The sequence below is a fragment of the Olea europaea genome, chromosome 18 (genome assembly GCF_002742605.1).
Source record: "Olea europaea var. sylvestris chromosome 18, O_europaea_v1, whole genome shotgun sequence".
NCBI lineage: Eukaryota > Viridiplantae > Streptophyta > Magnoliopsida > Lamiales > Oleaceae > Olea > Olea europaea.
In genome coordinates, this window is record NC_036254.1 from 2,131,632 (window position 1) to 2,158,209 (window position 26,578).

The 26,578-nt window shown below is 31.3% G+C and overlaps 1 protein-coding gene across 5 annotated transcripts; it reads left to right on the forward strand.

Annotated features, from left to right (window-relative positions):
* The first annotated feature begins 2,770 nt into the window (after positions 1 to 2,770).
* LOC111367135 lies at positions 2,771 to 6,049 on the forward strand. Of its 5 annotated transcripts, none has more exons than XM_022987863.1 (4): positions 2,771 to 2,836; positions 4,792 to 5,171; positions 5,255 to 5,486; positions 5,580 to 6,049. In XM_022987863.1, exons 2-4 carry the CDS (start codon positions 4,836 to 4,838, stop codon positions 5,819 to 5,821), a joined length of 810 nt encoding a protein of 269 aa, XP_022843631.1. In that variant the 5' UTR covers positions 2,771 to 2,836; positions 4,792 to 4,835; the 3' UTR covers positions 5,822 to 6,049. The 5 variants fall into 5 exon arrangements, with proteins under 5 accessions (XP_022843631.1, XP_022843633.1, XP_022843630.1 ...); XM_022987862.1 differs by lacking the exon at positions 2,771 to 2,836 and adding an exon at positions 2,942 to 4,677; XM_022987865.1 differs by lacking the exon at positions 2,771 to 2,836 and having other exon boundaries at positions 2,940 to 5,039.
* The last annotated feature ends 20,529 nt before the right edge of the window (positions 6,050 to 26,578 follow it).

The window sequence follows — 26,578 nt, forward strand, 5'->3', positions numbered from 1 at the left end:
GAGGATGACGACAATAGTGGTACATCTTTGACTAGCGCCTATGTCTTCAAGCTAGAATTGTTTTTAGTTGCTCTGGGGCTCTCATAGGTTCAAATAAAGTAGTTCGAGAGCAACATTAGCAAGTAAAGTCACCTTCTTCAAAAGAAGGTTCCTTAGCCACTGTTGGAGTATATTAACACTCTCGATTGATCATCTTCGATTTGTTTTGTTCCTATTACAGTTAGCAAACATTTCTTGAGTATATTAATGCCCTTGATTAATCATATTTAAATTGATTTGTTCCTTTTATGATTAATTTTCTCATTGGAAGATAAACTATTTTAGTAAAATTTAAAGTTTTGTAGACAATCATGGTTTCTTCGTATGTTTTAGAATGGATGTGCATCCTTGTTCAATATGATGGGATTTTTAATTGAGACCTAATGTTATAGGGCCGGGAAATTCAACACTTCTTCACGTTGTTGCTGGTAGGGATGGATAAGAGGATATACTAAATACACTAACGAATGATCCTAGAAAGGTAATATAGTCTCTCTTTCCTTCAGTTTCAATGTTCACAGGGAACTATAGAAATTTGTTCTTTCACACATGCATTTTCCTAGAAAACTATTCATTATCATACTGGGCTTATGTTGTGTTTGCTTGGCCTTTACAGAATTCTTATTTCGTGGAGTTAATATTAGCATAGTGAATTTGGACACTCACAGCTTAACTGGTCAAATTGGAGCTCAAGTGCAGATTGTGGCAGATAGGGGTGGGCGTGGGTCGGTTCGGTTTGGTTCTCTTTAGAATCGAACCGAACCAAAATTTTCGGGTATCTAGTAAATGGAACCGTCGGGTCCAAATATAATTATGGAACTGTTCGGGTTTGGTTCCGTTCGATTCTGTACTATAATTAATTTTTTTAATATTTATAACAACATTATATAAATACAACTAATGATACATTCAATGATTTTGGAATGTTAGATACTAGTAAACTATCTTGTTCAAATGATCGCTACGGTCAAAGTTTCGGTCGACGGAGGTCACAACTTCGATCGGAGGTCACAGTGTCGACCGACGATTATATTGATTTTGGAATATTAGCGAGGCTGCGAGAGTGAGTACGAGAGTCGAGACAACGTTATGCACTTTAGTGTAAGTGTTTAGGGTTATTTAGTAGATTGGATCTTGTTGGGCTAAGAAATGAAACAATAACATGGGTAATTGGGTCAAAAATTAAAAAATTAGAAATGAAATAAATTATTGGGTCAAAAATTTGGATTTAGAAATTGTTAATTTATTTAGTAAAAATTAAAATTAAAATAATTTGATTTACTCAATATAAAAAAAAATTAGAAAGATTCGGTTCTTATTCGGTTCTTGGTTTAGAACCGAGAATCGAACCGTACCCGTCGGTTCTCAATTCAGATACCCGTTCGGGTATTTAATTTGACAAAAACCGTCGGGTTCGGTTCGATTCGATTTCGGTTCGATTCGATCGATTCGATTCGGGAGATTTGCCCAGTCCTAGTGCAGATGATATCTTGATCATCAATCTTAAGGTATATAGCTTTCTGAATGCATAATCTCTGCCACTCTTGAAATTTTGTTTATTGCCCTGTACACCATATGCTATTTTCCAACTTCTCATTCAATTGATTGAAGAGCCGGGACACTATGAATCATTTTGCTGCTATGATGAGTTTACTGTTCATTTGTGCACCCTTGTTTTCAATCTGGTGCTCCATCTTCTTCGCACATCTTCACTTTCCCTTTGTCATCTTCTCTATTTTGATTAATTTCCAAAAACAAAATCACAACCTCAAAATCAGTTTCTCATTCTTCTTCAGCTGGTGGGTTGCAGGTACTTCTATTCTACAACTTTTTTCTATTCTCAATCAAAATTCAAAATTTTAATTTTAGCAAATCGCTCAATTTATTTCTGTAATTTATGTTTCTTGCTTTTAGTATTTACTATTATTTATACAATCTCTATTTAATCGATAATTATTTTGTACTGGTAAAATGGTCTCCATTTTGGGTTCCTTTTACCATCCACTCTCTGCCCTTGAAACACCACACACATTTTAAAACTTGCTCTTATAATAGATTTGGGTTATGCCCAGTTTAATTTTCTGCTTTCTTTGTGGTAATCAATGGAATCTTGAGAAGATATTGAAGAAGGAAAGAGACCCAGTTTCCAATTCTTAATCTAATTTCTCGTACTATGTTTTCATTTTGTTGCGTTTCTGTGTGCACACTTTTTCTCTTTTTTTTTTTTAAAGGATTTAAAATATGAAAAATTCTTCTAAATATTTTTTATCCGATCTTCCACATAAATTGTTTGTTTCCGTCGAATGCTTTATGATAAATGTATGAAATCGGGGAAATTAGCACAAGTCAAGAATAATGCCATGAAATGATTCTTATATTTGCCATATTTGGTAAAATTAGACCTTTAGAAAATGGTAAGATTTTTCTCCTGGGCACTCAACACGTTAACGTTGCTTTAAAAAAAAATTCTTTTATTTGTTTCACGTCTCTAAGCGTCTTTTTCATTATATAGCTAATTTTGCTTTAATAGCATTAATACCTAAACTATGATGTATGGAAAATTAACTTTTGTAGTTTCATAAGTATGTATTAGTAAATAGATCTACTAATTATTATGTGACAGACACCTCGTTGCTCAATTACTTACTATTTGATTTTCTTTTTGTATATTAATCTCCATTCTTCTTCTTTTTTTTATTAAATTGACTTTATTATCCTGTTTTGTTTTTAAATTCGAGATTATAGGTCCGACTGAAACCTCATTATTACTCAACCTGTGGCAGAAAACTTCTATCCAGTAATTGTCCTAACTTCAACTTCTTAGCTATGTTTTACATATTTTACTTGTAGAAAAATAAATATTCAAGTAAAGTAAATAAAATTTTTACCCAGCTGGACTACTTGTCAAAATAATAAAACTCATATCTTTTTATGAAATATTTGAACTTCACACTATAGGACTGAACTTGCCCTTTAGAAAAGATTGTCGAACTATATTTTAGGTAGGATCTCAAATACCTAAATACTGATTACGATTCGAGTAGATAAGATTTAAGCAAGATTTAACATTTGTTCTAAAAAATTTATTTCAATCCCTTTTGGATATAAAGTCTAGATTTTTCCAATTTATGAATATTATAACAATTCAAAAGAATAAAAATTCACCAAAATTAACATGATGCATCTTCTGAGATCAACTAATAGGCCTAATGTGAAAAATTTTATTTGTCTATCAATATTAGAAAATCTTCTTATTTAAGTAACTAATTTTTTACTTAACATGATCCTCAGCCAAATTGCGCCATTTTCTTTGTCAGCATAATTAACTCAATTATTGGAAAGCTTTTGACAAAGGTAGATATCATAATTTTAATTCGTCAACATTGTATATATTGATTAATGACCATTTTGTATAAAAATGAAAATAATGAACTCAATCAAAAATTTCATTTTTCTGTATTTTATGCATTTCTATCGTTGATAACTATAATTACTCATCATTATTGACTTATTCCAATTTCATAAATTCTTCTATAACATTTTCTTCAAATATATTGCATAATTATTAAAGTTCACAAATTTTATTTATTTAAACTGTAGATAATTATAGTGCAAATTGTGTCTTTTCCATCTATATATTGTACTATTAATAGTTTCAAATATGGAACTGTGATAAAGTTTTATAAAATTGTAGCTAGCTATCATTTCCACCACAATACATGTGTAGTTTCAGATGAAGGACGAAAAATAATGCTTCAAGTGGTATAAATATAATCTTAAATTTATTTTTAATAATAAAGTTGTAGTATGTAAGAGATCATTCATCGTAATAAAAAGTTTTTACCAGCTTCAATTTTTAAGTTTATATATAAAAATTATGTTAGATTTGTATATAAATAAATTTTTTGATTAATGAATAGTTTTTTTAAATAATTTTTGCAGATATCGTTAGAATATATATTATCTCCAAATCAATGGTTCTCTACTACAATTACTCAATTTGCAAATCATGAATATCTTAAAGAGTTTGTAGAACTTATAGATGCAAACGATTAAGCTTCTTTATTGTGCAGTCCGTTCCATGAATTTATTTATGGAAGTTTGTATAAAGAACAAAATAAAAAATTTAGTAGCAAATTAATACATGAGTTTATAATGAGACTTATCAACTGCGGCGAAAATAATGAAATTTGGGTACAAGTGGACGATTATGTGGCCCGTTTTGGTATGCAAGAATTTTGTTTAATCATTGGATTATCACGTCATGAAGTTACTGTGAATCTTGATTTTAGTAATACTCGACTTAGGGATGAATACTTCAATGATACAAAAAGAATTACTATGGTAAGACTTTCTGAAGTATTCCACATGTGTCAAGATCGAGAAGACAAATTTAAGTTGGGATTAGTTATGTTTGTAGAATGCGTTTTAAAACCAAATGGAAGGCACATCGATTTCAAAACTCTTGGAATGATTGATCAACTTGATGAGTTCTTTACGTATCCATGGGGACGTAAGGCATACTTTGTTTTATTAAATTCATTGCAAGAATCGTAGCTCGAAAGAGTACGAAGAATACAACAAAATGACCAAACAGACTGTAAATATTCGTTGCATGGTTATCCACTTGCATTCCAGGTATTTTTCTTTTATTTTTTTTCCTATTACATATAATTTAATCATATAAATTCTTACTATTGTAGTTACAATTGTGCAACATCATAACACTTTTTTGGTAAAAAAACAATGTAGGGATTCCTCTCATACAGGAATGAAGTTTGTTATGGAGATTCTTAATGGAAATGATAAGCGATGTCAAGAGATGTTTCGAATGGAAAAACATGTATTTTGCAAATTATGTGACAGATAAAGAAGTTATGGGTTTATGTTCAAGTAAAGGAGTACAATTAGAAGAGGCAGTATGTATTTTTTTGATGACATTGGGATATGGTGTTGGTAATAGGATGATTCAAGAAAGGTTTCAACGTTCAGGTGAAATAGTGAGTAGACAATTTGGGATTGTACTAGAAAAAATGATTGATCTCGCTTTACAAGAAATTAGACCACTTGATAATTATGATGAAGTTCCGCTCTATATTAGATCAAATTCTAAGTATTGGCCTTATTTTAAGGTAATCTACATATTAAATGTTGAAATATCATATTTCATTTGAAAACATTATTCTAATTATTTTTGTTTTATTTCTTTTGATAGGATTGTATTGGAGCAATTGATGGAACACATGTTCGCGCATCACTTCCAACGAATGAGCAAATCCCCTACATTGGTAGAAAGGGATATCCTACCCAAAACATTATGGTCGTGTGTACTTTTGACATGCTATTCACCTTTGTGTGGCCAGGGTGGGAAGGAACAGCGCATGATACACGTATATTTTTGGAGGCTCTACAAAGCATTGATCTAAAATTTCCTAAACCATTGGATGGTTTGTGACTTTTATTTATAATAAATTTTTATATATTTTGGTAACATCATAAGGTCTTCACTCCTATTGATATTTGAATTGATAATTTTGCAGATAAATACTACTTGGTTGATGCGGGCTATCCAAATATGAAATGTTATTTAGCTCTATATAAGGGAGAAAGATACCATCTTCCTGATTTTAGACGTGTGGTAGTCAACCTAGAGGCTCTCGAGAAGTTTTTAATCATGCACATTACTCACTACGAAGTGTTATTGAACGTTGCTTTTGGGTATGGAAATTGCGATGGAGAATATTACTCCATATGCCAAATTTTGATTTTGATAAGCAAGTAACTATTGTTACGGCTTCAATGGCACTGCATAACTTTATAAGAAGGAAGGCTATAGCTGATTTGAAATTTCAAAAATACAATGAGAAAGAAGATTATTTGATCGATGATGAAGACTCAAATATAAATTCAATTGTTGATGAGGGTGAAATGAGATTTATTCGTGATAGAATTGCTAGAGAGCTTATGCTTAGATGAACATTGTTTTTTATTGTTTCCAATCTAAAATTGTTGCATTTAAATTTATATTTTATGTAATTAATTATTATTGTTTTAATTTTTTTTATGTTGTTTTCTTGATTAATTGGTGCATTATTGAATTGTCAAAATAATAATCTCTTCATACAAATTCATTAGTAGTTGACAAATGCATTTCTAGCTTCCTTTCACAGTCTACTCCTTTTTGGTGTAAATAAAATTAATTTTTAGTAGATTTTAATAGAAAATGATAAATATGTAATTAAAAAATTGATAACAATTATGGATTACATAAAATATGTGATAAAAATTAATTGTTAAGTTACTGACTTCAATTTAAATTGTTGTTTTTATTTAATCTGACTATATAATTTATATCTATGCTTTACTAATAAAATTTTAATATGATAATTAAACTAATACATTATCACCATTAAGGGTAAAAATGACATTTTTAATACCATAATAGCTTTTGGCATGATCATACTGATAAGTGTGTTTTGCCCACTTATTTAATACTTAAATAAGCTTAAGTATTGATAAAATGAGCGAATTTCTATTCACAATTATATAATTATTGTTTTTGTAGGTAAAAATCATCTAAGAAAAGAGAACAAGTTAAAAGGAAGTGAAAAGGGACCAAAAGTGTACAAAATTGTAAAGTTGGGGACCAAAATGCATAAGTACCTAAACTTCAAGGACTTGGGCTTGCAATTTCTGGAGGGTGTAATTGAAAGAAGAGTCAAAATTCAAGGACCAAATTGGATAAAATCAAAGTTGAAGGACCTGACATGCAATCATTTGGGGACCAATGTGAAAAGAAGGAAAAAAAAGGCTAAGGCACGCACCTAAGCCTGCAGCTAAGGCTCACGCCTTAGCCTCAATTTTGGACAACTGAGAGCAACCAAAGGGTTAAGGTGCGCGCGCCTTAGGTTAAAAATCAAGACTTGTGAGCACATTTTAATTTTTTAGGGGCTTTTCTTGCAATTTGGTTGGAACGGTTTTTGCCTTTTTAAACATTTTTTTTTTACTCTTCCACTATTATTCCTCACCTTGAAGAAAACCCTATTTTTCTTCTTCTTCTCTTCTTCATTTTTCTTTTCTTTTTCCTTCGTAATTTCTTGGTGTATTTGGAACAAAATCTAGAGCACAAATGAGATTTAATAAAGGAGAAGAGAAATATATAGGAAAATCAAGTTCAAGCTTCGAAAAGGGTTTTATCTCTAAATATTGTATTTTCTTGATTATTTTGCCATATTTGCAATATATTATATGAATATTCTCCTTTGCTATCATATATATAAAATGAGCTAAATTATTGGTGTTGGGATTTATGGTTGTAGATTAACCTAGCATTGATTAATTTTTAATATTTGCTCTTTAATATTAAGTTGCTTATTTTCATGTGTTCCTACTATTGTATTTCATGCATTTTCATTTATGTGGTCAATAAATGAATGTGTTTAGTGATTTGTACATCGTTCGAGAGAAGATTGTGTATTTTAAATCAAATAGTAGAAATCCTAGGTTTGTGTAGGGGATAGAGATATATCCCTAACCCTAGGCAACCCATTAATCTATTTTCATAAATATTGAATGTGATTGTTTGGTTCTAATCGACATAGAGATATAGTAGGTTAAACTAGTCAGTTATGGTTAATTTCACTCAAGAGAGGTAATTAATTAAAATTGGATGATCGAGTCTAATATCGTAAATGAGTAATTCGTTAATTGGCTTGTCGAGAAATTAATTAGGTGACAGTTAAGTGAAACCTTGAATCCCAACCACATTTACCTCCAAAATTTTCAAGATTTTTATATTTTCTAGATTTTAGTTGTTTTTCCAAAATCTAAATATTTATTGTGTGTTTGTTTCTTTTATTGTTAAAATTAAATTAATTAAAGTTGTGTAATTTAAAGTAAACATTACTCGAGGGATCGACAATCCGAACTCAAAAAGTCCATTTTATTACTTAAATGCGATCCGTGCGCTTGCGGCATGCACTTTTAGTGAACACATACCAAACACAAGTAAAAGCTCTTTTGGAAGAAAAAGCTCTTTTAAAATTAGTTGCCAAACACTAACTCGAAAGCTTGGATTTCTGCTTCTCTTCTTCTACTAGGTAAAAGCATAACCAGAAGCTATCCCAAAATGGGCTTTTTATTCTAAGAGTAAATTGCCTATGTAGCTCATTCTTTTGCTAAAGTAGTGATCTTGTTCCTAACCATTTTTCTATTTTATTTTGTCCCAATCTTTAAGAGATTAAAAGTAATCCCTCATATTATAGAGAAGATTTTCAAAAAGTCAAATCTCTCTCTCTAAAATAATTAATAGTTAAATAAAAAAGAAAAACAAAATGAAAATTCATTTGAAAAAGACCAAAATGTCCTCATCTTCTTCGTTAGATGAATACAAACCTAGCCAAGAAACGATAACAACTTTTGTCAAATGTTATGAAATTTTTCTTCGCTACTCGGATGTGGTCAAACATGATAAAATATTGAAGGCAAGCAATTCAACAAGTAGCTTTCTCTCGTCTTGCTCTAGCTCATGAAAATTGAACGCCAAATGAAAATCTATAGAGTTAAATAGTCATTAAACTTATACTTTCATCATACTTTACTCACTAAAATGCTTTCGAGCAATCACTAAACTTAAACAGTTGCACTCCATCACCTACTAACCATGTTGGATAAGTCAATAAACTTTAAAATATTTTCAAGTGATCATTAAACTTTAACACTTTGCACTCCGTCACTCGCTCACCATGTTTCACTAGTCTCCTAAGTTATACCACCGTCATGTTTTACTTGTTGAATTTTAAAATGCTTTTGAGTGGTCATTGATTTTCATAATATTTTTTTATTAAAGTTGATTTTCTATGAAATTCGACTTAAACCAAGAAAATATAACTATTGACTAGATAATGAGATTCTCAATCTAGGATGAAAATATTGATATTGGCCAAAAAGAAATAATTTCTCTAGTTGTCAAAAGCTATGTTCAAGGACAAAAAAAGAATGCTAGTTTCAAATTGACATAAATCCTAATCCAAATCATAATTTTTCTTTACATCGAGAAAATAAAATAGAGAAATTATTCATTTATTTCGATTTAAATAGTAGACCCAAATCAAGAAAATAAAAAATTATATCTCAAATAGGCAGTGAAATTTTTGATTTAGAGTTAATATTATTAATCAAGACTAACAAAGTATAATTTTTAAAGTTGTCACAAGATAATTCAAGAGGAAAAGGGATCCGTCTTCGTGTATGTATTTTATATTTCAAAATTTTCAATTTCTGTACAGATGGATTTAGTGAGTATGTTCACTAAACACTAAAAAATATTTTAAAGTTCAGAGAATAAAGCATGACAAATATATAAGTTAAGTGACTGATGATATGATGAGTGAGTGATGGAGTGTAATATATTAAATTTTAGTGACCACTCGAATATATATATATATATATATATTTTTAATTCAGTAACTAATGAAACATGATAATTGAGTGATGGAGTACATGTTAAAGTTCGATAATCAGTCAAAAGCCATTTTATGTTCAATGAATAGAGCGTAACAAAATTATAAGTTTAGTGACTATTGAAACATTTAACTTAAATCTATACAAACCTCCGACCATCCATCTTGTCACCCTGCTACGACTTGCAGTTGGTTTTGCCACAACAAAGAGATGAATTGATTACTAAAAAAAAAAAAAAATACCTTGGCAAAGCATAATGTAATAACTCGAGTCTCGCGTCTGACTATTCTCTTACGTACTGTCATGTAATAGAAATTCATGAAGGGGTAAGATAACTCTTTCAAAACGGATAGGACGTAAGAGACCAACTATATATGAGACTTGAGTTGTTACATAAAACGACCCGAGCCTCATGCCCGATCATTCTTTTATGTACTTTCTTCATTTAGAGAGCTTGAATTCATCTTATCCTTCACGGATTTCTATTGTGTCTCCAAGATTTGAATCCGAGACCTCTACCTCATAAGAGATTTAAGTTGAATCCTAGTGCTAATGGGGTTAAAGCTATCCCAGAACATACCGTACATAAATTAACGATTTGGACATAAAAATAAGATCGTTACCAAAAATGCACCTTTTTTTTTTTTTTTTTTTTAATAACGATCCAAACTTTATGTCTAGACATTCTCTTACGTATTGTTCACTTTAGAAGGACATTTGCCTTCTTACCTCATTAAAATTTTCTATCGCGTCCTCCAAACTTTGAATTCAAGACCTCTACATAGGAGAGATGTAAACTTGGTACATGATTCAACTTAAGTCTTTCATTAGGCAAAGGACTTGGGTTTGAGTTTTGAGGAATCCATAGAAATTCTTGAGGGATAAAATGTGATCAAGCTATCTTAGAGTGGTAGCATGTAAGTTAATGGCTTGGGGGCAGAGATCGAATTGTTACACATATGATATACAAAACATGAAACTTAAAACAATCTTCAGCAATTCAAAGTCCAGCATAAAATTCAAATATTTAGCGAAAACCCAGATTCAAAATTATAAAGGGAAATTAGCACCGTTCCAAATTTTTAAAAATGTGTAGTGCGGTCCACAACTATTAAAGTGTAGCAACTATATCGTGTGCCAATAGGACTTCTAAGGGTTCGATCTAAAAATCTATGATTTAAACAAGCGTCAAACATTTGTCCTTGTTTTGACTAATTTTTAAAATGACAAAATGACATATAAATAAAACAAGGAGTTTTTGCATTGGAGGTCTTAAAACTTTAATAAAGTCAATCGGTCCTAAACATTTAAATTATAGTAGATACGTTCGAAATTAATAAATGTGCATTGGTAGGACTTCTATGGCTTTCTATTCCAAATTATGCCAGTTGGTCAAAACTGAAAATTTAATTTTCTTTGAAGGATCCAAAACCACCCACCATTACCAGAAACCACCAAACAAATTGAAACACCACTGCCAAATGAGCTACCCAATAACATACTTGTGAACATTTTCAAAGTAATATGTCATTGGACTTATCTAGCCTCCATCTGAATCATGATCTCAAATCATCACAAACCAATAATCCAATATTTTTCTTTTTCTATTTCTATTTCTTATTATTTTTTGTTTCTATTTCTTTAGTTTTTTATTTAATTAAATGATAAAAGTCTATTTTTCCTTTTTAAATTTGGGTAAAATTAAGATAAGATGTTTGATTTTTGATCAACTAACAAAATTTTGGTGAAAATCATCAGAAGTATTTCTGGCGCATATATATTGAATGGTTTGGGACGTAGCTGCTTCGTTTAAAGGTTTGGGGATGACGTAGTATATTTTTGAAATGTTTGGTACGATATTGTAATTTACTTATTTTTATTAATTAAATGTTTAAAAAACCATTATGTTCTTTTTAAAATTTGTCAAATTAAGGTATATTGTATAACTTTTGGTGAATTGATGGATATTTGGAAGAAAACCACCAGAGGTTCTTCTAGTATACATTGATTATCTGCCTTAGGCTTTCTCTTTCTTTCTATAGGATTTGTACTGCTACTCCAATTGTATTTCCTTGTGATGCATCTATGTTGGTTTGGTCTCTTCCATAACTCTTGCCGCTGATTGAAAGGTTTGGAACGTAGCTGCTACGATTTACAGCCGGTTTGGGAGTGATTTTTTGGTCCAAAAAATTGATTTTTTAACTGTTATTTCACTATTCTAGCCGTCATATTTGACTTCTTCTCTCACAAGTGGACCTTACTTTTCTTCTGACGGTCAAAAAATCAATTTTTAAAATCATTCCCGAACAAGCTCTTAATTGTTTGTAACTAGTAGAGGCCCAGTGGCGATTAACTTGTTGCTGAATGGCATTCCCGCCACAGCTATAACTTCGGCAACGCGCAAGTTTGTTTGATGCTGGTGTGCTTGACATTCTCGGCCTGAAAGCTCAAATATTTTTGCTGTTTGGCCGACTGTAACGCCCCAAATTTTATTATAAAATAGGTATGGGCCGTTACCAAAACTTACTTTTATTTATTTTAAATACCAAACGGTAAGAATAAAATTATTAAATAAACAAGATACTAGAACATTCATAAATTAAATTTAAATCATGGAAATATACGCAATCAACAAACAAATCAAATAACATGTTTTTATACACAACCAACTAGTAAATTTAAAGGCTGTTGAAGAGAGACACAAAATAGCCTAACGAAATTGTTTTTGAATGATTTCTTGAAAAACAATTTCTTTACTTGGCAACCCGCGCATCGCTCAGCCACCTCCACGTCGACCCTACTGATCTGAAATGTTGAAATTGAAGGAGTAAGTAATTACATTCAGTAGGATACATGCGTCCAAACAATATGATAACTTTTAAAACGTAAATTCATAACATTTCATACCATCATTTCATCAAGAGCAATCGGTGATCAGTCGAAAGCTCTAGTACATTTGAGGAGACCCGAAAGCGATCTCACATTTCATTTCATTTCTTTGAGACCCGTAGGTCAAACATTTCATTTCATTTCATTGGACCCGCTGGTCAATAAGCATTTCATGAAATAAATCACGCATGAAAATCATAATATTGAAAGGACATATCACTTGTACATAAAAGTATCCTACCTCTTTTGACAATAAAATTGTTGGAAGTAGGAAATTCACATTCCCAAAACCTTTCGCCGTTGCCGAGTCTATATGCCGAGAAAATTATCGAAAATATATTTTATGATAAATCATGAGTTGATTGATGATTGCAAAGCAAAAAATCAAGATTTCGGATACTGTGAGGATGTGAACGTGTAGCTGATCAAAGTGAGTGAAATCCAATGCAAAAGTAAATATGCATAGGAAAACATTATTTTAAACTGATGACGTCTCATAAGTATAATTGATGCTAATCACTTAGCAAGGCCCCGTTTTATACTATTAAATCATTTAAAAGGCAGTGGTCAATCTAGGTAAGAAGTCTTCATTTTCGACCTAATGATTATAGATAATTAGGCACAATTTATGCTAATTGATTTTTAACATCCAAATTTACCTCACTTACTTGATTAACACTTTAAATTAGTATTTACCAATTACAAGATTATAATGTTCTCCACATGCTATTTTTACATTAAATGATACAAAATACACGTATTGAGAAGAGACAATATTTTAATATGACTTCTAAGTTGAACCCTAAAGCAGGACGATTCGTGAGCACGTAATAACATATAAATATAACTACTATAATAAAGTTATAAACATATCGTAATTAAATTAATAGGCACATCGATCGTTCGTCCACGATACGTTTAACTGTAAAAATATAATTATTCACGGTAAAATAATTATATCAAATAAATAACAGATGCAACCTAACCAACAGAATCTCGTCAATTAGTTCCATTAATCAGTCCAATTACAAAACTCCTTGTTTGGATATCAATCAAGTTAAATTAATTAGAATCTATTTAATATAAGAATAATCAAGTTTGCATCAATTTACATAAAATGACAGATTATCATATAATAACATAACATCATATAAAAATGAAATAAATAATTATATAATGTATTACAAGCTTAATTGGACTATATACCCAAAATAATTAACTTTGATGGGGATGTAGAATATTTGTCAGAGGCCCAAATCGTGTCTTACCATTTGTCTAGCAATTTGTGAGAAATTTACTTAATATGAAAGAAGATATTTAAGGGCATTGTTAATTACAAACTACCCAGTCGTAAATGTAAAAATATTACAAGTCACATGCATATGCAAATTAAATTGATATTTCTAGGTAATGATCCCCAAAATTTTCTATAATTATTGATTAACTGTAATATTTATTATGGGAGGTTGAATGAAATTCTAGCACTAAGGCAAGTTTTGCTCCCTTAAAATACACGTGCATGATCTATCAAATGAGGTGGACGTCAAGATAATTAAATCCCCCAAACCTTATTCTTGAACTAAGACACGTAATCCCCTCCCCAAAGCCAAGACAATAATGATTAATCATAAATAAAATAAAATTTTCCGAGCATTACACCGACAGCACAGCTCGTGCCTGGTTGGGCCCATATAGACAAGCAAAAATTAAATTAATGTCCAGAAGATCGGGTAACATGAATTTTGTTTTTTGATTGACAGTGAGAAAGCTTCAGTAAAAAAAAAAAAAAAAAAAGAATTAGTCCAGCAGAAGATTTTTGAAACTTACTCTCCAATTTGACACTCCTAAATCTTCATGATGAACTTTTGAAGTATCATCTTCATGATTACAACACCTCCCTCGTACTTGGATACCCTTTCTGAAATTAATGTTCATGTATTTAACATGCATATACATAGAAGGCCATCTATAGGAGCAAATAGAGTGAGGGGGTCAAAGAATGATTATTATAATCTGCCAAGTTTCGGGTAGTTAATATATGACGCATAGTGATTCAAAGGATATTATATTCACGAGGTCACAAATATTTCTCCTAAATAAGATTGTAGTTTTGAATAGATGAATACATCCATTCACATATACAAACTCATCTCTAAATTCTCTTCGGTAAAGTTGCATTTATGATGACAATAAAGTGAACACACATAAACACACTTCTCTTTTTGGAAGGTCAACATACATGCATGGCCCCACTCACATAGATATTCACATAGACACATCTCAAATACATTCAAGATACAACCCTTGTAGACACACAGTCTTCGCACAAATTATCTTTAAAAACACGAAACACTGAGCAATTGAGAACAAGAAAAAACGGTGCGAGGAGAGAAATTGAAGCAGATCATGCAAGATTTATTTGGCAACAAATCAGAAGAAGAGGTTAAATCGCAATTTGAGCCCAATTACCCCTCTAACTCTACTAATGTCTTTTTCATTTTCAATCGGTTTTTATCTTCTTCTTTTTCTTTTGTTTTGCATAATCAATTTTGATTTCATAGTTCTAGTTCTAAAATGCTAATTTCCAAAATTCCAATTTTTTTAGTTCTTTACCTTTCCTAAGAATTGCCAGTTTCACCCTGATCTATTCTATTTGAGCATGAATGCACACACATGAATCTAAACTCAAGTAGATTTATTGAACGATGTGTAAGGAAAAAATATAATCTATTTGTGTTTTTGTTTTAGCAGTTGAATCTAAATCTATACAAAGAATCCAGTCATATAATTAATTATGCCCCACCTATCTTTTTTCTTCAATTTTAATTTCAAAACCATTGTAAGACATGAAACTATAAGAAATATTTTGGCTTGAAGATTGAATTTGGTCCTCATTCCTAAAATTTATGGAATCCATGCAAATCTTTTTAATGCATTTAAAATTTCATAGAATTTAAAAAAAATAAAAATGGATTGGTGACTTCGTGATTTTATGACTCTGGGCTAAATTTTTACAAATTCTGTTATATTGTGTTGTATATATTGGGGACTATATTGTTTATCATCTTAGCCCTTGTTTTTAGTAACTCTGAATTGGCTCTTATGTTTATCAAGTTAAAGCTGCTCTATTATTCTTCTGCTAGTTTGACTTTAATAACACCGTAGGAGAGATATTTTCTCTCTTCAGAAACTATCCTAGAATAAAGTTATCGTGGTTATCAGGTTAATTTGTAACTTAATTAGATCTAACTTCTTCTGTGTATATGATGAGATATCACGTATAAGAGCTTGTCTGATAATGAATCTTTAACGTAGTTTATGCATGACTAGTGTCTTGTAATTTCCTGAATTACTAATTTTATTCAAAAGTTAGTTAGTAGTACTGGGCTATGGAAATGTGGAAATGGAAGACTGTTTTTATGCTCTTCTAAATTATTAGGGTTAAGTCATTGGAATATGCAGTTGCAAATAGAGTGAAGGGGTCAAAGGATGATTATTATAGTCTGTCGAGTTTGGGGTAGTCACTGCAATCCAAAGGACATTATGTTAATCAGGTCACATTTATTCCTAAATAAATTTCTAGTTTTGAAAGGATCAGTACAGCTGCCATTCACATTTACAAACTGCTCTTTAAATTTGAATAAGATTTTCTTATGGTAAAGTTATATTTACTATAACAATAAAGTGAGCACACATGTATTAACCCTCATCAACACACTTCTCTTTTTCGATGGTCAACGTACAAGCGTTGCCCCACTCACATCAATATTCACGAGACACGTCTCAAATAAAATTAAGATACAACCCTTTTAGACGAACACATTCTCGCACAAATTAGCTTCAAAAGACACAAAATACAGGGTAATTGAGAACAAGAAAAAATCGTTCAAGGAGAGAAATTAAAGCAGATCATGCGAGATTTATTTGGTTGCCAATCATCAGAAGAAGAGGTTAAATCGCAATTTGAGCCCAATTTTCTATCTAAATCTACAAATGTCTTCTTTTTTAACTCAATTTAATCTATTTTTTTGTTTTGCATAATCAATTTTGATTTCTTAATTCAGTTCTAAAATGCCAATTTCCAAAATTCCGAAATTTTGAGTTCTTTCTCTTTCCTAAGAATAGCCAGTTCCACCCTGATCTATTCTATTTGAGCATGAATGCACAACATAAGTCTAAACTCAAGTAGATTTATTGCATGATGTAGGTATTTAAGGAAAAAATATAATCTACTGTGCTTTTATTTTAGAAGTTGAATCTAAATCTATTCGAAGAATCCAGTCGTATAATTAAATATAGCCTGCTACCTTATTATTTATTTATTTTTGCTTCAATTCAAATTTCAAAAACCATTGCATGACATGCAATTATAACGAGAAATCTTTTTGATGCATTTAAATTTTTATAAATTCTGTTATGTTGTGTTGTATATATCGGGGAGTATATTGTTTGTTGTCTTAGGCCTTGTTTTTGGTAACTCCAAATCGGCTCCTAAGTTTATCAAGTTGAAGCTGCTCTATTATGCTTGTGCTAGTTTGACTTTATAAACACAATAGGAGTCGTCTTCAGGACAGTTTTCTTTTTTAATTTTATCATTCACAAACATCAAAACAAAATAAAATATATGAAGATTTTGAAAACAAATGACAAAAGCTGCTGTCTATCGAAACTTGGACCCTAAAAATTTACAAAATTTAAGCTATGTTCAGGAAAAATTATTGTTTTATTGTAATTTAAAGTCAAAGTCAAATTAATTTAATCACATATTCACAATTACAATTTATAGTTATTATCTGCGTACTCGTGGAACATTACTTCTCTTCATTGTAATTTCTCCAAAACAGGCACTAAATAATAAAATAAAATATATGACATCAATAAATTATAACCTATTGACACAATTAAACTCGACTGTTGGCCATTTTATATTAGAGGACTCCAATAATTTCTAAGTCAACAATATTGTTTTCATTTTCTTTTCTTTCGTTGATATCACTAGCACTAATGCTTATATAGAGCAATGTGGGACAATAATGAGCTGTCAAATTTTGTATTATTGTCTTTTCAGGTGATCTTTTAGCGTAATGGAAATTTCCTGGGAATTTCATTATGTGATTGTGATTTATAATGTTATTCATGGTAAGTGACTGTAATAGTTATTTTATATGATACCTTGTTATTGAGATATTGTTTTTTATAATTCTGCTGTCTCAAATAATGAGCTAATGTTTCAAATAACAAGTCGCCACATAGAATAATTATTGTAGTCGATAGTCGCTAACTATTAATAATAGTATTGTTTATGTAACATGTTTTTATGAAAAAAATAAATTCAATCTGCTCATAAAAGATGGATTAGGATGTCTGGTACATATTTTTTATAAGCTGTCATAACAACACACTATCACAATCCCAAGCATACGAGGAATTTCCTAGAAACTTCTTTCCACTATTTTTTTTTTTTTTTTTGTACATGTAATAAAGATGTTTGGTACATATTTTTTATGTACCATAGAATGATTACTGTAGTCGATAGTCGCTAACTATTAATAATAGTATTGTTTATGTAACATGTTTTTATGAAAAAAAAAAAATTCAATCTGCTCATAAAAGATGGATTAGGATGTCCGGTACATATTTTTTATAAGCTGTCAGAACAACACACTATCACAATCCCAAGCATACGAGGAATTTCCTAGAAACTTCTTTCCACCATTTTTTTTGTGCATGTAACATGCTTCTGATAAAAAGTAAATTTAGATTGCACGTGAAAAACGAATAAAGATGTTTGGTACATATTTTTCATATAGATTGAAAGAGGCTCTTGTACGTAAGAGTGACACACTTTGAATAGAACACGGTGGAAATGAGACAGTGGATAAAAATTAACACGATATGTTAATGCTCTAAATGTTTTAATAGATCTAGCAATGAATCCAACCGAAGTAGCGAGCAAATTAATGATTCATTAATCGACATTGAAAGAGACTTAAATTGTTTATGAATCAAGAATAAGTATAAAATTTTGACATTTGAATTGATAGATTACGTTGACAAATATATCATCTATGTTGGTAAATTACTAACATCCTTAATCTCAAAGTAGCATTAGAATTTCCTTTAAGTATATTTTAAACAAATTCTCTTTAAACTTTAAAAATCTCAAAGTTGGTAGGCAATTATAGTTAGGACTTGTTTGGGAGAGCTTTTCTCCCAATTTGAACAATTAATTGACCGTTAATCACCGCAAAATGGGTTCCAGATTGGCAGCGAAATTTGATGTTATAAATGAAATATCGAAAATGCCCGTCTTGCATGCAAAATGAATTTAATGTTAAGGACAAAAAGGTCATTTTGACATAAAATAGTCCAAAATTGCAATTGCAATGTCTGAAATTCTGTAGCAGCCATATTATCTTGGTGAAAAGCAACGATCCAAATTTTAGTTATCAACTGTCGAAATTGCAATTTTAAGTGCGCCCAGACAGGCCTAATATGATCCCAACTACCATTCACTTATTATTCAAACATCTAACAGAATTCATAATTCATAATTTTAAATTTAATCACCTAACCAAACATGCACCAATTCAGGGCCGGCCCTGACTATAGGCCTTGCTTTAATGAAGGTCATATTTTAACGAGGACTCCAAATTATGTAAGGTTACTTGATTCATTGAAGAAAAACGAAAATTATAATTACAAAATTCTTTAAATTAGAATTATCATATGTAAACACAAGAAACTAGTACAACCTTTCTAAAAAAACATATAAGTGTCATAAAACTTATCACGTACAATTATGTAGCATATAAATATATCGCTGCCATTACTTTCTCTATATATAATTAATTTGACCCTTTATCTTCCCAAACATCATTTTTCTTTGTATTAACAAGAAAGAAAAAGTCACTTTTTTCTTTTCAAAGTCTACCGTCATTAATTTTTTTTTTAAAACAATGCTATCTAACACCAATGGTGTTAGAGCATTAATCTACAAATTGTAATGTGACATATACTCAATTAAAGGTCAAATTATGTGATTCATTTAATAGTACCTATCATTTAATGCTCTCATGGTGGGTCTTGTACTTCTTCAAGAAGTTGTTAAAGTCACTGGTATTCATTTCTCTCTATTGTTGAATTGAGTTTTATTTGCCCTTTTTTCCCCACTTTTTCAGTGTCAATGTAATGATTAATGTTTTAATTAAACTAATGCTGCAATAAAAATGAGTAATAAATTTGTCATCATTTTATGAATATTAAAGACATAATTTTGAGTTGCTAAATGATAGCTAAAACTTTTGGACAAATTTGTGTTAAAATAGACATGTTTGTAACTGACAAATAAGTTAACAGACGAACAGTGAGCAAAATATAAAAGACAAAAAATTGATTCTTATATACAGATCATGCAACTTAAAAGCCTTAGCACTCATCCACGCTTTCATTATCAGCTATATCTGTATGATCTTGTGACAACCGAAGCCTTTCACACTTAGCTTGTTCCTCTGCCTCTCTCTCACTGTAAGAGTATGGTTTAAACTCCAAAGGTCGAATGTAGGTAAAAATTCCCAAAAGCATGGCAGAGAATATAAATAGTGCAGACATGAAATTGCATAAAAACACACAAGCATCTATAGGAATGCAGCATGCAAGCATCAACAGATAAACATTCACAGTTACACACGTGTCATGTATAAAGATAAAAGGAAGAGTTATTACACCTGCCTGGTAGGAAGCTAGTCTCTACTATAGGATCCTTGCCAATTTTTCTCAGCCCAAGCCTTCCATATTTTTTATTTTCTTCAAAGACTCAAGATAAAAGAGTGTGTCAAATGGGACTATAGACCTAAATTCAATAGTTGATGAGGGCCATTTTACTATATCACACCAAAGTAACATTTTTTAGTTTATTTTTGGGATATCGATAATCATCAAAAAACAAAAGACGAGGTGTAGATACCGGAGGAAACAAAGAAAACATAAAGCATTCAAGTGAATACTGAATAAGAACACTAATTTGTTAGGAAGAGAAACAATGATTTTATAAGTTTCATTAAGTCCCAAAAATCAGGAATGCATAATATTTTGAAAGATGTTCTCTCAATAATGAACCATGACAACCTAAGACACCTAAAGTCAAGTCAAACACTAATTCAATTTCCAGTGAAATAATACTAAAAGTTATGATTGTCATATATGAGATATTACATATATCATTTTCCTTTTATGCCTAGTTACTTTATTTGACAAGTAAAAATATATACACATATTAGTTCCCAAAACCAAATGAGCATTTCAAAGATTAAACAAACTGAGATAAACCAAATGAAGCTGTCTGTTTTTAAGCTCACAAATATGATGGATGAATGTAAAGTTGAGACATTATGATCAACCTTCCCTTCTCTTGAGAATGAAGAACTTGAAGAGAGAAAATATATGTATGAGAGTTTTGATGTAAAAAAAAAAGGGGACAAAGGAAGATTTTTTGTCATAGTATATATCAAATAAAAAATCACCAATCTTATTTATAAATTGCAAAAGATTTATTCAGATACAATAGACCTTTCTACACATCAAAGTTCGCCAACAGCCTAAAAGCAGCTGCAACACTCCTCTAACACACAACAACAGCAAAAAGCGGCCAAGCTACAATTAGATCGTGTTATTAGGTTAATGCAGGCTAAGCTAGTATGTATATGTGTATATATATAAGGACTTTGAAGTACAATTGTGATTTGTGAGGTGATTGATTGTCATATTTTCTCCAATTTTTGTACAACATTTTATGTTGTCAACTCAAAAATGTGTAGGGCATTTGAATTTTTAAAAGAGGCAAAAATGTCCAAAATTGTCAATCTTGCAAAGACTTTAAAAAAGTGACTTTTTTTTTAAATGCAAATCCAAAAGTTGACTATTTTGGTAATTTCCTCTTTTGTAATATTTCAACTACTTATTTTTGGTGTTGTAGTCTATACTTTTGGATATTGATATCAACTATTTGAGTAGGCTAATGGTGTTCTTAGTAATTGTCTAACTTAACTCTGTATTTCAACAATTGTATTGGTTTTATCTATTGAAATTATGGAAAAAGTGATTATACATGTGTTGATATCAAGAATTATGTTCTTTAATTATTATAGGTTTAATGGTTATCGAAAATAAATATTTTTAAAAAAATGAACCTTTATGGCTTACAAAAAGTAAAATGTCATATAAAATCTCATAATTTTTATGGCATGCTTGTGCACGCCGTAAAAAAAAAAGAGAGACAAACATTTTCGACATGCAAAAATGTTTGCCTTAAAAAAAAATTATTTTATTACGGCATACAAACTCATGCCATAAAAGGTTAAGCAACTAGTTCATTAATGGCGTGCTTTTTATTTTGTATGGCATGCATAAAATGTCATAAAAAGATATGAGTATTTACGGCATGACTTTATACTGCATGCATCTATATACCGTAAACTATTTTTTACAACATGCATTGCATCACATAAAAAGCAAACTCTGTTGTAGTGTTGTTCTGAATCATTCCTTGCAATCCAAATAAATCAAAAGATCAACATAGGAATGATAGTGCCAATATGGCCACAATGTACCAACTGGCTTGAAAATCTCCATCTTCTATACACTCCCTCATCGAATTAATATGGTATCTCAAATATGTCAACAAAATGATGCTATTTGTGGTCAGATATACTACCCTTTGCGAATAAGTGTTGGATGGTGTCTATCCCCAAGCAGCACTTCAATGAGAGGCCAAGTGGCAACAAATCTATCGCTGAATGGCAACGTGCAAATTTGTTTTACGCTAGTGTGCTTGACATTCTTGGTACTTTTGTTGTCTAGCCTAAAACACAACCCATGCCTGGTTGGGCCCATATAGACAATAGAATTTTACATTTCAATGTCCAGAAGATAGGGTAACACGAAGTTTTTTTTATTGGTCTACTGTAATTTTGAAGAATATTAATGAAATTTTCTCCAATTTTGTACTCAACCTGGTGATCTTTTGAATTATCATCTTCACGATTACAACACCTCACTTATATATGGATACCATGTTTGACATTAATGTTCATGGATTTAACATGCATATGCATAGAAAGTCCATTGAAAGGGTCCCTCAGGGCATAGCCTAGTGGTGCAAAGGAAAGGAGTGAGGTTATCTCATGTTTTCCCGACAGTCGCAGTGTGGGGATTCAATTTCTGAGATATGGAATTCGACTCCTTATAGGCGCAGTGTACATGTAACTCTTATTCCCTGGCCTGCTGAGGCACATCCCGCGATTTACCTCCCTCACAAAGTTCTAGGGGCAGGACGGTGGATGTTCTTAAAGTTGGGGTTCAACCTTTTTTTTTTTTTTTTTTTTTTTGTTGTTTAGAAAGTCCATTTAAAGGAGAATACATTGAAGGGGTCCGACGATCAGTATTGTAATCTGCCAAGTTTGGGCTAGTCATTGTATCTGACATAGTGAGTCAGTCTTGCCAAATAAAGTAATTGTCCAGGCCCAAGGCGAATATAGTGTAATAATGCGATAATAGCAATAAAAATGAACCATGCAGGGAACAGTAATTGGCAGGCGTAGGATTATCTGATAAAAGGATTTGATTAGCTAAATGAGAATCACTAATTAGGACACTCTGTCAAGACTAAACTAAAGCAATCCAAAGGATATTATATTAATGAGGTCACTTTTATTATTCATAAATAAGATTCTAGTTTTGAGATGGATCAGCCAATCACATTCACAAACTCATCTCTAAATTGAACAAGATTCTCTATTGGTAAAGTTATGTTTATGATGACAATAAAGTGTACACACATAGTAACCCTCATAAACACACCTCTTTTTGTATGGTCAACATGCAAGCATGGTCCCACTCACATCGATATTCACGAAGAAACATCTCAAATACATTCAAGATACAACACTCATCGACACACAGACTCTTACACAAATTTGCTTCAAAAGGCACAAAACATAGAGTAATTGAGATCAAGAAAACATGTGCAAGGAGAGAAACTGAAGAGATCATGGAAGGTTTATCTGGTTACCAATCACAAGAAAATGAGGTTAAATTGCAATTTGAGCCCAATTGCCCATCTAACTCCACAAATGTCTCTTTTTTACTCAGTTTTTTCTCTATTTTTTCCTTTTCATTTTTCATAATCAATTCTGATTTCTTAATTCTAGTTCTAAAATGCCAATTTCCCCAAAAAAAAATAAAATAATAATAAAAAAAATCATTTCTTTCCCATTCCTACGAATAACCAAATTTTCCCTGATCTATTCTATTTGAGCATGTATGCAATCCAGTCGTATAATTAATTATACACCGCCTATTTTATTTTATTTCTTCAATTCAAATTTCAAAAACTATTGTTAAACTTGCAATTATAAGAAATATTAGTGCTTGAGGATTGAATTTGGTCCTCATTCCTAAATTTTATGGAATCCGTGCAAGTCTTTTGATGCATTTAAATTTTGTTGAATTCCAAAAAAATAAAATAAAAATGGGATGCTGACTACGAAATTTTATGACTCTAGTTGAATTTTTATGAATTCTGTTATATTGGGTTGTATATTTTGGGGAGTTTACTGTTTGTCGTCTTAGCCCTTGTTTTTGGTAACTCCAAAATTGTCTCTTAAGTTGATAAGTTAAAGCTGCTCTATTATGCCTGTACTAGTTTGACTTTATAAACACAACAGGATTAATATTTTCCGTCTTCATAAACTATGCTAAAATTAAGTTATTGAGGTTATCATGTTAATTAATAACTTAATTAGATCTAACTTCTTCTGTGCATATGATGAGATATCGTGTATAGGAGCCTGTCCAATAATGAATCTTTTACATAATTTATTCATGATTAGTGTTAGGGGTGGAGCCAGGATAAAAATTTAGTGCGGGCACAAATTTTATGGACGCTATACGTCGAGTTTTTATAGGGCAATACTATTTTCAATTTAATTCACAATTTCACAATTCCACAGGCAACACTGATTCTAGAATTCCCACTTCACAATTCACACTTCACAAAGCAATTTCACTATTTCTATTTTCTCACTAGTCACTTCACAATTCACAATTTCACATGATATACTCATCCAAATCTTAACCGTTTGATATGGAATTTGAGAATGACACTATACCTTTAGAGTGGAAACACATTCATAATCACCACCATGCTCCCAAATAGCAGTAGTTGCATCAAAACTTCCTGTCACTAACAATTTGCCAAATACAGATGCCTGCAGGCTGCAAGAACATGTACTTAAAGTTAGAGTCACACAGAAAATGAAGTAACCAACATTAATTGAAAAAAGAATCTACAAATTACAATGGCAAGGCTTTAAAGAATAAAGATGCAGAGTCGCAGACACTCAATAATCAAATTAAATCTAAAGTCGGGTTCGGCTTCACCTTCTTCTTCTTCGTCAGTTCTTCTGCTATTGTCGCCGAAGAATCGTCAGCGTCTGCTTCTGCAGTTGCTGTAACTCATAAGTGCCGTCTACGGTCTAGCCTGGTCATCTATGGCTCAAACAAATAGCAAAAAAGGACAGAAAAGTAGGGGAGGAGTGGATTTGTGGATGGAAATATGGAATGGATGAAATTGAATGGAATGAATGTTAAACTTCAAATGGTTAATGTATTGGATTAATTAATGGACTTCACTTCTTGTTGGACAAGGATATTTGAAGAGTTCAAATAAAAAAAAAAAAAACTGGGCCTCTATGATTGGTGGCCCAAAGGTTCAATGCGGACAGCTGCCTGCACTGGACCTCATTCAGCTCCGCCTCTGATTAGTGTCTTGCAATTTCCTGAATTACTAGTTTTATTCAAAGGTTGGTTGGTGGTACTGGGCTAGGGAAATGTGGAAATGGGAGTCAGGTTTATGTTTTTCAAATTATTGTGGACAAGTCATTGGAATATGCAGTTGCTTGCTCCAGGTAGAATATTTGCAGGAAATATTTAGCTGCAGTGCAACAATTATTAATTTACTAAGGCAGTGTTTGATAGCATGTAATTTACATGAAAATGGAATTCCAATTTCATCTTGTCCATTTTTTTGTTGTTTGGTAGCACAATTATTTCCATGGAATTCTAATTCTTGATTGTCTTGGAAAATGTGGTTTTCCATGTTTTAATGGACAGTAACAATTTTTTTTTGGGTAATGAAAACAAATTTTAAGAATTATTGTAAAAAAATATTTCTCTTTAATCGACAATTTTCATGTAAAATAAAGTCAAACGAACACCCAAAGATGGCTAAATTTCTTGATTTATATATATACAATAATTTATAATTTCTAGAAAAATAATTCTAGACAATTCAATTCCCTAGAATTCATTTTTTAGGCAATTCAATTCAATCTTTGCAATCAAACGGACCCTAATATCTATAAAGTTCAGAAAGCATATCGTTTTCCCCTTCCTAATTTTATATGACATGGCTTGCTAGTTGAATAACATGTATATTCTCAATGCTGATTTGGAATTGTTCGTGCAATCATTTTTCTTTTAGAATGTAGAAGATGGGGGTCCCTAGCCTGAAGCGAAGTCAATGGCCAAAGTGAAGGTCAACGAAAGGTAGAACCCCGAAATGAGGGTGAGCTGCAGGAAGTTGATCGTATTCACGGAGCTAGCAAGTTGAATAATCCATCTTCTCAATTAGTTTGTATTGGTGATCAAAGAGAAAGTGAAGGAAGGTACTTGGATACTTGTGCTAAATGATCAAACTTCGGAAAACACTAAATGCCTTGATTTCTGTTGATTTCTAGCATTGAGATTTCGTGGTTAAATTTGTTAATATTTAATTTCAATCATGCTAAGAATCAAGAATCACAAAATGATGAATTGATAAATCGAATTCATACCTGCGAAATCCATTGTTGATATGAATTATAGTTGTAATAGTAGACAAGATCTTCCCCTCCTTGCTCCTCACAAAAGTATTAGCTATCAATGGGGCAAGCTAATGAAAACACACATAGAGAGGAGAGGGGACCTAGCATTTATATATAGGAAATAATTGAGCCGTCCCATTACGACTAGAATTCTAATTAAGGTTTATTTTCGGCCCACATACTTTAAATTACCACATCAAATTAATTACAACTCGTAAAGTGTAAAAGGCCCAATTGATCACTTAATAAATTTGACCCAAACACAA

Bases quoted from the DNA above. Each gene is read 5' to 3' on its own strand.
- LOC111367135 (XM_022987863.1), top strand. From the start codon at position 4,836: ATGGAAATGATAAGCGATGTCAAGAGATGTTTCGAATGGAAAAACATG. The intron at 5,172-5,254 runs GTAATCTACATA...TTCTTTTGATAG, and splicing joins AGTATTGGCCTTATTTTAAG to GATTGTATTGGAGCAATTGA. The intron at 5,487-5,579 runs GTTTGTGACTTT...ATAATTTTGCAG, and splicing joins ATTTCCTAAACCATTGGATG to ATAAATACTACTTGGTTGAT.